The sequence below is a fragment of the Colius striatus genome, chromosome 1, assembly GCF_028858725.1.
Source record: "Colius striatus isolate bColStr4 chromosome 1, bColStr4.1.hap1, whole genome shotgun sequence".
NCBI lineage: Eukaryota > Metazoa > Chordata > Aves > Coliiformes > Coliidae > Colius > Colius striatus.
The window spans coordinates 104,707,032-104,719,567 of NC_084759.1; the positions used below are offsets into that span (position 1 = coordinate 104,707,032).

The following is a 12,536-nucleotide window of genomic DNA, read 5'->3' on the forward strand; positions in this document are numbered from 1 at the left end:
AAATTGTAAGGGTCTTGTTTCATGTTACAAGTATCCTCCCAGTACCGACAGGATTCCATGGAGTATGTATTGTATCATAATGTTGGCAGCATAAAAATGCTTTTTTAATTCTGTTTTTTCATTGTCATTTCTTCAAGCCACCTAGGCTCACCAGCTTATTGTTTCACCTGTTGAAATCTAAAAGAAAGACAGTTTTCTGATTTCAGAAGCTCCTTTATCCATATTCTTGAATAATCATGTACTGTATTCAGCAAACTTCAGATGCAAATGAGACAACACCTCCATCTAGCTTAACTTGACAGGGCAGGATCATCTCTCTAAAGAAATGTGACTATATCTCAAAAGCTTTCATATCCTTTTTGCTATAACACACAACTTTTCTGAACTGATTATTTTCAGCACAACTAAAAAAAGTTCTCATCTAGGCTACTTGTAGCTTCTCTGTCCAAACAAAGAAGGTGGATATTACAGATTGCAGAACTTTGTAGGTGGATAAAAGAAAGAAAATTATAGGACAGTGACAAATATAATGAATTTAATTTCCACAAGCATCTAATTCCTCTAAGGAAGAGAAGAACATAGATTTTGCATGATCTTCTTTAACAAACAAATTCATACTCTGTGATGAAGACTAGAAGCTGCATTCCAAGCTAAATGCAAACTAGCTTCGACTCGGAGACAAGGAAAGGACAGATACTAGAAAGTACAGCATGGCTGGATATTGCTCAAGAGACCAGTAATTTTAGATTAGTAGATTTTTTTTATTGTTTAATTTTTTGTATATACTTACTGTAATTCTCTCATCTTTGTCATCTAGAGGGGTCCCATCTTTCTTCCACGATATAGTGGGTTCTGGGTGACCTCTTGGGGGCTGACATTCCATTACTGCAGGTTCACCCACAGCTACCATTACATCTGATGGATTTTGTCTGAAGTCATCTCGTAGAACTGAAAGAATGCAGAAAAGGAGGTCAAAAATTACCCTAGTAATGCAACAATAGCACAACAAAGTGTTCTGTTTTGGCCTTGAATGATCCCTGTTGTCATTGTACTTATTAATCAACAATCCAGTTAATGAATTTCATTTGGCATCTGCGGCTAGTCTCTGGTACTTCCAGAAAGTAACACAGAAAAACAATATTTAACTCATAGTTAGCCAAGCGATTCACACTGACAGAGCTGAAAGATTGACACACATAATAGCACTGTCCACACAGAAGAGCTGCCTTACTGGTAGTACTTTGTACAAGGTTTTCCTGGTATGTGAGCACAGGATACCTGGCCACAGTTGAAGAAGGCATGTTTTCTGCTCAGGTAGAACGTCACCTGGGGAGAAGCATGCCAGAGGATGCTTTCTACTCCTATTTTTCGGAGACACAAAGTCAGTCTGCCAGTAAATCAGGGGTTTATGGTTAAAGATTGGCCAGCGGCAATATGAATTGCACCCATCCCAAATTTATGGCAAAAATTAACAAACTAACTAAACTTCCCATTTCTTTGATGATATTATAAGATGGCATCTTTCCAATTTAGCTTGTGACTTTAAAAAAAAAAAAAAAAAGAAAAATCTTTCCTGATCTGATCTCTGGGAGTTAGCCTGAGCCAGGATCAAATTCATCATTTGGAAGAAGTCAATTTTACTACCTTTTCATACTAAGAAACATTTCTATTGCAGCTTCTTTTTTAGAACTTGTTCTTTGTCATGATGTGGCCAAGTCCAGACCTAGGAAGCTCTATTTCCATCCAATCACCCACTATGAATTTTATCAATAGTTGTGTGATTATTTTTCTTTTTGGGAGAGGAAAGATACCATACTGTGCTCAGCAGACCACTACACAGGGACACAGTTTAACAGAATAATGGCATACCTAAGTCTTGCCAAGTAAGCAGTATAAAGTTTAATCTAAAAATAAATATCTCAAAATGATAACAAATATAATGTTCTAATCCTCTCCACTGCTGTTACTCTATCGGCACTGAACAAAGGATATGGTAATGGAAAAGTACATTACAACCAAAAGACTCTTAGGATTTTGACAAAGCTATCTGTCACTCTTGCTACCTGCAGTAATCTTGTGTCAACAGTAAATAGTGCCGAGAATCTGCAGCAAAAAATACATCCACCAAGCCATGGACCACAGGTACCCTGACATTCACAAATGAATAGTGGTTTGGTTGTTAATGACACTTCAAAGAGAGGTGAGATTTACTGTTAGATGTTAAGGAATGTGAGTGTGCTTGCAGACTGGCCGGTACAGTACTGCTACCAAAAGGTCCTTTCATGCTGTTAAGACCTTTTAAAATGGTCTGAGGGCAAACGAGTCATCTACTTTGGGCCAGAAGTATATAACTTAGTCACTTCTACTTTCTGTAATGTTATATAATCTAAAATGAAAGGAAGGAGCAAAAAGGACTCATAGTCCTTTGTTTTGCAGGATTATTGACAAATGGCCTTTTCTTCTCAAGTACATTTGTCTTATAATCTGATACTGTGCAATTCAGTAGTTACAGTCACAGGCTTACATGTGTGCGTGACTCATTACAACATATACACAGCAAAGGACTTTCCAGACTAATAGAAAAGTGTAGATGGGAATCAAAACCAATAAATATTCAATATTTTTCCACAACTGTTCGAACAACAAGTTATAAATTTTGGAAGTACTGAAGAACATCTGTATACCAATGAGCCTGAAGTATATTGCAGATCTCCCCAAACATCATCTAAATTTACCATTTTCCTTCTATATTGAAGCACACATATTTAAAATATTTGAGTGTAAATACTGAGGTTTCTGGATGCCTTGGAATCAAGAGATACTGAAGCACTAAACAAAGATAATCAAGGACAAAATGTCTCTGTCACTTTAACAATATAAACTAATACATCAGAATGATGGGACTCAATGAAGAAATTCTAGAGTAACATACACTGAAAGGGACCTCAAGGTCATCTAGTCTGCAACAATGAGATGCTGTTAGATGAAGATGTTCTGAGAAAACTGAGAAAACGTGCTCCATGTACAAACAAAAAAAATATCTTTCTAAAAAGCAAAGTATATGGGTATTATCCTTCTAAAGACTAGAGAAAACTGAAAATATTTTCAGATATAAAATTATTCAAAGTTACATCTAGAGGAAAAAATAAGTTTTCGGAAAGAGCAATGATATCATTTTGAGTTATTCAGAAAGGTAGGTTAAAAGACTGATCCTTTAGCCTTCCTCCTGCTTTCAATAAAACTTTACTAAGTTTAACCTGCATTCTCTTACAGTTTCCTTACTATATTCATCAAAATACTGATGCATCAAAATTGGATATCTCAAATTATCTTGGTTATGGGAGTGTTAAAATACTACTCATGTAAACCGAAAACCTTATATATACTTATTCTGTTGATATTGAGTATGTCATTAATAACCTGATACAACTTCTTGTGTTCCCAAGTAGCCCTCAAGCCATCCAGATACAGTAAATCATTTAGCAAAAGTGGCTAGGCTGACACTGCTTGTACTGAAGTCAAAGAATTTTTTAAAATTAATTTTAATTGAGATTTGATCTGGCTAAGAGCCAATGATCACATGACTTTTTTTTCTCCTTTTCTAAACTAAAGAATGTGAAAGAAGAAACAGAAGTTGCACCAAGTTATGAAAAACTCCATATATCCAGTTCCCAGTGCCAACAGCACAGGAAGGCACAGAAGAGTTTATTTGCTACACCACAGTTCCATTGTAACACAATAAAGGGATATTTTGACCATGAGTAAGAAGACTTTTATCACTGCTGAAGATTGTATCATTTGGATAAAGCTAAGAGATACATAAAAAACAAGTGCCCTGAAGTTGGTTTTTTTTTTTTTTAAAGTGATCTTAATAAAACATAAGTGCTTTTCCAGTCTGAAAGACCTCATAAATCTAAGAAGAAAGCCTACTAGATAGCACCTCAGAGGGCTTTTAGCACATTTGAAGCAACAAAGAAGTCCAGTATCTGCATAATAAAAACAAATTACTACAGTACTTTCTAAACTCCTTAATCACTTTTACAAGCATAGTATCTTGTCTGCAAACCAAGACCTTTTTACAAATTAACCAATATTTAATAGAATGCAGTAAGACATTAAAGGTCCAGACCATAGATACATCAAAAAAAGTATTTTTTCCATTTACTATGAAGTATTTTGGTTCTAACATTACAGAATGAGATGCTAACAAAATGTAAACCATTAGAGATTACTCTAAAGATAGTAATCATGTAATTATTTTTGCAGCTGTAAAGTAGATACATGTTCAGGGTTTTTTGCCTCAGGCCCTAGCAATCTTGTATGAAGTTGTAAGTTTAAAATTTTCTTCCTTTATTGAAAAAAATCAAACAATTTTTCATTTCTGTTCTTCACAGTAAAGGCACACTGTAAACTGAGAATACATTTCCTTTTCAAAATATAAGTGTATTTTGTAATCCAGTACAGCATGTGCTTCCAGTCACTAAAGGGTCAAATTTCACCATATGTACCTCTTTTTACCTATCTGCAGCTGGAATTAAAAATTAAGAGGATGCTTGCCTTTTAAGAAAAAAATCCCTAAAAGGCAAGCAATCCAAATTCAGTGTAAAATCTTCATAGATGTAATTCCCTTCCCCCTCACTTCAAACCTACAGTGGGTAAGGTTTTCTGATATTTTCCTATAATATTTTATAAAGTATGACAAATAATGGCGGTAATCATCATCACTGCACAGTTAGGATAACTCATGATCTTCTTGTGTGAACTCTGAACTCCTGTGTTTGTGCTAAAAACACTTTTATATTATGCTTGCAGAACTAATAAGTTTCAAGATCAACAACTCTAACTCCACTTAAAGTCAACTTCTAACAAAATTATTTAATATTATGTACTAGTCAAACAATAAAACAATTGCGATTTCCACAGAGAATCTTTCCCAGAGCAGAAAGAAACTAGCAATCACTTAAGGATAATTTTTTTTATTAACAAGCAACATATGCAGACAGTATTTCTTTGTGTAAACTCTGAACAGTGCTTTCCAAAAGAAAAAAAAAACAAAACACTGGCTGCTCCAGTAAGTTCTTCATTGGCTACTATGAAAAAGAGAGGAGAATCACTAATGGGTGAAGTGGAAGGTAGGTAAGCATCAGGGTTGTGGGAGTTTTTTTGTATATACACACTGTAGATATTTAAGAAAGGTTATTGTTCATCATTAAATAACTATGATCTAGTTCAAAGAAAAAAAAGCAAACAGGAGAAAAAAGAAACCAATCAGAAAGCTCTAGTGAATCCATAAAAAGAAAGAATTTGTAAGGAACACATTAATTACCATCATACATTGTGGATATCATGCCTTAATACAGGGTATTATTTAAGAAATTGGAATAAGAAAATCCCTTGAAAATTTTGACTAAAGGTCTATTTTAGTCTAGGTGCTTCATGTTAGTTCAGTTCAAAGCAGTGCTCCAAAATATGTCTGTGATTCCTAGTGAACCAAGATCCATGGTAACCTGGTAAAAAGAGGAAAGGGGGGAAATGAAGACATTTTCAGTTCCATAATCACATCAATGCAATCTTAATCCATTTCCATTCTTATAGAAAACATCATTCAGACTCTAACTCCACTAACTCTCTTGTATTAAACCAGACAAAGCACACTACTTTGCAATTCTACTTGTTAGAGGGAAGTCAGTGAGCCAAAGTGTCACATAATTAGGTAACAAAAGGTCCAACAATTTCCACCCTTTTAGCACAAAGATAATTTAAATGTTTCTTTATATTGTAGTATGTGCCTCAATAATGGGGAAAAAGAAAGTGAAATAAATAGAAGAAATGTTTATTCCTCATATTTCTTTAAAAAACAACCAGATCTCAGGTAATGAGGAAGTTTCCATCCAGCAAACAAAAACATGCTAACATCAAAATATAAGTTAGAGTTGGGCAATGAAATTTTAACAGTTCACTGCCCTGTCTTTTGGTTAATTTTGTTAAAAATCCCATATAATGGATTTTAACTTTTTTTTAATACCCACCAATTCTATTACTGTAATTCCTGTACATATATAACAAGTATTTCAATATCTCTTTTTTTCTCTCAAATAAAATAACAGTAGTACAAAGACAGTTTCCATCATATACTTAATTTAACTAATACAATCTAAGGAACAAAACAAAAAAAATGAGCACTTGCTTTAAACTGCTGTAAGATTAGGAAAACGGAAAATGGTGTTCAGGATTCTAATTCCATGAAACCATAATCAAAGAGGAACTAATTATGTCTTAGTCAGGATTGAGCAGTTATTCAAAAGCAGAACAATTCCTATAATTTAGGAAAAGGAATGTTCCTCTTTCCTTACTACCTACTGAACCCCTAATTCAAATTTACTGAGACAGCAGACATTTTTGGCTTTCAAATGTATTATAAGATGCTTATCTGTTAGAAAAGTACTTCCGACCAAGTGTTGAATTTTAATTAAGATCAGCCTGAACTATGGTACCTTGTTTAAAGACTTTTCTGGAAGGAAATTTGTACAGATGTCAGAACATTATTTTTAATACATGCATGCCATTAACAGGAAAATAGTATAACACCTAGTTAAGTTAAAAATAAAGAAAAAAAATCATGCACGATGAGATTTAAGTCAACACATGTGTTATCAAAATGTATTTTAGACATTATTGAACTCTAAGGATATTATCTGGTTTGATCAAAAACTTGATCATTTAGAAATGAGAAATACTCTTTCCTGAAGACAACCCTCTGAAAGTTTCCATGCAGTCATGTAAAGTAAAAGTAAAAACTATTTCTCTGGAAACTGGTTTTTTTCTTTCCCTTCGCAAAGATATCAAAAACAGCTGAACCTTGGTGTTAACTACAGTACCTATTAAAATGAACAGGAGGAGAAAGGCTATAAATAGTTACAAATCACTGCTACAATCATCTAAGAAGGTCACTCACATAATACAGACAATAATTTTAATAAGTAACCGAGTCCAGTACTACAGCATTGAATGTTTCAAAAGATGTCTACACTCTTATAAGGCGACCGACAGGTAATGTAGTCACTTTATTTAACCTGCCTAGAGCCCTTCACTTTCATAATTTTTCTCATATGATTCCTACCTAGAAGCACTTTGACCTCAGCTATTGGACCTCACTACATCTTTAGCAATTTGACTAAAAGCCTTCTACAGGCAGGCAGATGCCAATCAATTCAGGATAGTATCTAGATCTCTCATCTTCTTTCAGCCTTCTCTGAGCTTAAAAAGGTCAGAAACACCAGACAAGTGACCTAACAGTTTAACTCTTTCACAGAGTCAGCCCTCCAACGACACAGGACTTTTCTGATATAAGAGACTGTTCATGTAGTGAGATTGGTCATAAAAGTGATGACCATTCATTAACACCATTACAGTAGAGATTAATTTTGTATCTTTGACTGTACATTTATGACAACACATTAAAGCTAATATATTCATACAGTGCTGTTGTGTTCTGCTTTAAACTCTGCCCTTCAGCAAATCTCACTACTGCAAATCCTGAAGAAACAAAAGTATTCAGATGCATTAGTGTTGATAATCTTAACCTGAATCTTTGTAATTGAGATCACAGCATCATATATTTGTGTTTCAAGATCTCTATTTCAAGACCAGAAAAGCAAAGCTCAAGGAAACAACCATAAAAAAGACCTCACCAAAACACTTGTATTTTTATACCGTACTACCACTGTGATCAACCAAACAGTTTAAACACTTTCTCCATGATGTCACCATGTAAGAAACAGTAGCATTAATGAATGTAAGAAGATATTTTAAAAGACCTATATTTAAAAATTTGATGTTGAAACAATTTAAGAGCTGTCTTTTATTATTGCACACTTTTTCTTCTTACCCTTTCATTTTGTCAATGATTTCATTTTAAAGTTGAAATTACAACATTTTTAAGGCTTTTTTAGACATTGTAAGAAGCACAAAGAAATTTTAGCAGTAATTTAAATTTGGAAGAACTAAGAGTGCTAAAGAATAGTATTATACAATTAGAAGTCATGAAAAATAAATAATGAATTAATTAAGGAATGAATTATATACATAGAATACTTCAAACAATTCTAGGAAGAGATGCATGCAAAAGTCAAAAAACCACATTCCAATTACCCACCACAGTAATACAGAATTGCCAGCAGTGGGAAATTGCCTATTTATCATAAAACATGCAGATCTGATAAATATTTTACTGAATCTGGTACCCCATTCTGCTGTAAGAATGCTAACAGATTAAAAGTGTCAGGGTTTAAGTTCATGTTACAAACCTACATAATTTAGTACTAACATTATTAGCATTGCCTAGCTGATGACACCACTAAACAGCATTGCTGATCAAAGCAACAGAAATATGGCATTGTTTTAGCGCCCATGACCAGAACCAAGACACAACTCATAACTAGATGAAACAGAGTTAAATATAGATGTTCGAGAACAGCAGCAATGAAATTAGACCACATTTCTAAAATATTAACAAAACAAACTGTCTCAATTACTGTAACCTTTAAGTTGTTTTAAAATGTAGTTTCCAAAGAATAATGACTTTGACTGAATGCTTTTTATATAGCACCACCAAATTTACATCTTAAAATGTACTAAAGATCAATAGTCACTTTCTCCAGAAAAAAAGTGGAATTCCCTATTATATTCAGCAAAATGCATCTGCATGCTCCTAATTCATTAAAGCAGAAAGAAATCAAGGAGTGCTCCATCTACCAGATCACATATTTTAAAATATGCCAATGACAAATACAAGTGAAATGCTTGAATCAAACAATATGCTATACTGCAAAAGCAATTAAATGGTGAGGCATTTGGCAATAAACTTGCTGAACAGATACAAAGATGTTGAAATAAATATATTTATTGTAATTTGTTGCTATCATTAAGAAACTTACAACTGTAAAAAGAAATAAATGCTTGTTTAAGGATCAAGTTCCAAAAAAAAGACTTCTTCAAAACACATTGGCTCAGAGTTACTGATGAATATTTAAAAAAAAATCTATGGAAACTGCTCACTATCAGTCTAATTTTATTTCACTAGCTGGAGATTTGGGCTTTAATTATCACCAGGAATCTTACTGGACAACATAGCTGAGAGCCCATAACAGTATGTGTGGAAAGGAACGTGTAAATGAATTAGATAATGAATTGGAAATCAATTAAATGACCAAATTTGATAAGTCATAGAAAGAGTGTTTTTAATTCCCATGAGAAGACTAACTGACAGGCCTAAGAGAGCAAGCTGTAGTACTGGGAAACCTAATTAAACCCTGAAGGATCTGTGGTGCCTCAGGCGTGCAACTCTGAGAGTATCCCTTAGGTTGATTTAAGACTGAAAATAGATAAGCAGAATGGACCTAATGATTAATTTGATTGACTGTGTACAAAATGCAATCTCTCTCAATATCTTCCACATATTATGGTCTAGGACAAGGCATTTACTACCTGTAAGACAGAATCTACCTCCTCGAAGAGTACATTCATTTGTATAGACTGTAGAGACAGTTCTCCTTCACTTGTCCTGAATATTTTTAGTTATTTTCTTTTGCATTACTATATTTATTATCATTTTACTGTACATTTAATTTTATATTTGAACCATGTTTCATTACAGACAATATTTTTAGTGTGACTAACACAGCGTATTTCCAAATTTACAGACACAAACCAAGAGGTTTTCAACACAGCTCACTGAAGAAGTGTCATTGAGATACCAACAAATTAGTTTTCCCTTGGCCAAAAAAGGCTTTGAATCTTTAAATCCAAGATTTTAGATGTGTTCTGTAAATAAGGAGGTTTTTTCTGTACTTTCCAAATCAAGGTTACAATGTCCAACTTGCAACGAATTGTTAGCTGCACTAGCCCTTCTTTGGAACATATTATAATAAGAAAAAAAATCAGATTAAGATGCTGCAGTGAGACCTTGTCTTGGCCATTAAAATTAAAGCAGAAAGAGGTAACTCAAATTATAAGAGAACTATAAAGACCAATCACTGAAAGAGAAAAGGTGAGAAGACATTTCACCAAAACACCTTAATTACTTATGAAGCTTTGTTTCACAAGCAGAATGGTTTCCTCTTTTAAGCAAGACAGGAACCAACCCAGAAATACCAGTGTCCCATAACTCATGTTTCCAAGGATAAAAACAAAGGAAAGAATACAGCTAGCAAGGACAGAAGTAAATATTTAGTCAGTTTACAATGAGAGCTTAAAGCTAGGATATATGGCCCTGGCAAATGGAGCCAGATTTCAATTGATTGAAAAGCTGTTGCTGCCAAATATCAAGCTATGCTGGCTTGAGATGTGAAAAACTGACTCTCTTCCCTTAGCTTCCAGGCTGGAAAATCCCTCAGTAGGCCAAAACTGAAGGAATTTTATTTGTCCTAACTTGTGTTGTTAAAAGAATAGATACAACTATTCCACGGACTTGCCAATGAAACTGTGGCAGCACTGCTTCTGTAATACAGGCCAGTCTTAAATGGCCAATGCTTGTTCAGTTGCTTATAATCGTACTTACACGCTGAAGAAGCCAAAAACTCATAAGATTAAACAATTTCATAGAATATTCACATGCCTGCTATAACAATGTATCTACAGTACCCATAGCCCTAAATCTGCATATGCACTATGCTACTGTTTTGCTAAGAATCTGCCTCAAGGCAGCAATTTTAGCAGTATTCTTCTGCTTAGCATTCAAATTTTAGCATGTTATAACTGTACCACTATCATCAACATTTTTTGAAAGGCTTTCACAAAAAAAACCCCCATTATGCTGTTAAAGTGGCTGAAAAATATGACATTTTAATATCACAGAACATACAGTATCATTATTACACTGAAACAGCTAAGCCACTGTTTTAATATTCTGGAAAATGATATTCCTCTATTACATCTGAGGTCAAGCTTGAAACATCAGTCAGAAGGTGGAAGATTCAGGCATTTTACATGGCTGAGTGGCTAATTCTAAATAACAGGATAGCTAAGAAGAGTATTTGTTGGCACCAGACACTATAGCAAAGCCACACTGCTCAAAAATATTGCCGAACTATTACATACAGTTTTATTCTGTTCTATTGCTCTGTTGTAATGATATACAATTCTGATCTCTTGAAAGGAAGTACAGACCATGGAGATTTACTGCCTTTTCTCACTTCTCCAGACTGCCATATAACATGATATACCTGAGTGGATGTTTTGTTAATTATACTCTGCCTGTCCAAATGCATGAATATGTCATTTTTATAGTAATGTTACATTGTTTCTTTACCTCCTAAAATATTCAACATGCAAACTGACAACAGATTGCACAGCAGAAATGGGCAAAACTTTTCAAAATTACATTAATGCCAAATATCATGTGATTTTCAAATTACTTTTGCTCATTTAAGAAAACACTCCAGAAAACCAACCCGAGGAAAAATGGCAGACGCCCTTATATAGAGGTCAGAGAGAAATATAGTCTTTATCTAATTCAATTAATTGCTTTGAGATAGATCCCAAAAGGTACAGGCAAACATTTGTTCTATTTTAGGCATATTCTAAGACATGAATCATTCTGCATTCTCACTATAAGGAAGCATGGTGTAAAAATCATATACTCAAATTTTTCATTTTTCAAAAATTTAAAAATCTCTAGACAGATGCCTTCATGATAGCTCTTCATTTATACAACCATCCAAAGGCTTCAAATATTGTGCAATTCTATGCAGAGCATTTAAAAAAGCAGCAAAGTTAATAGCTAGAAAAATGAAAAATGGTTTTGTAAGCAAATGGACGTTACCAAAATCACCAAGCTGGAACTCTGAATTGCAGCTCTTTGAGATTTATATGCTATTGTAAATGGCAAAAGACAATAAAATGATGCAGAAGTAGTACTTCTGCATTTGGATGCTTATTCTGGCTTCAGTCCCTATGAGATATTCAGAGGCAATGTGCCAACTGATCGATAGATTCATATTTAATATGCAATAAGTGCTACTGAGTAAAAATCAGAGAAACATTGCCTGTTAGCAGTCTCTGCCTTATTGCTGGCAGAAAGGAGTGTATGCAGTTTTGGATCACCGCATGTGTAAAACAGCAGCCTGATTCAGAATTAAGAAAAGGAAACAGAGAGCGATACTCAGCATGAACACAAATGTGCGTAAAGCCAGCCATATTTCATTACACAAGATTTAAATTTTGATTAAGTGCTTCCTTTTCTATTGGGTCACATTAATTGTTTTCAATCCTGCATTTTCATTAATATTTTAATACACGAAGAACATGCAGTTGTGTAATTTTGTTGTGGCAAGAGATACCATCTTTAATAACAGCTACAAAAAGAGATGCTGGCATCCATTGCTGTCTAACTTTGCAATGCTTTGAGGCACTATGGGCTGATAGGGACTTTGTGGCATACCGTCTGCATTCACCACTGTGGAGAAGGAAAATGGATGACTGTAATGTTAGCTTCCTCTGTTTGAATAGGAACTTAAAATGCAATCAAGACAAGAAAA

At 34.1% G+C, this 12,536-nt stretch overlaps 1 protein-coding gene across 1 annotated transcript in view; it reads right to left on the reverse strand.

Moving 5' to 3' along the window:
* Positions 1–12,536, reverse strand: part of ROBO1 (roundabout guidance receptor 1) — a 310,713-nt gene that overhangs the window by 112,668 nt on the left and 185,509 nt on the right. Inside the window, exon 3 of the mRNA XM_061988671.1 lies at positions 791–948. Within this exon, the coding sequence (XP_061844655.1) occupies positions 791–948 (158 nt within the window). The remainder of the gene's footprint in view (positions 1–790; positions 949–12,536) is intronic.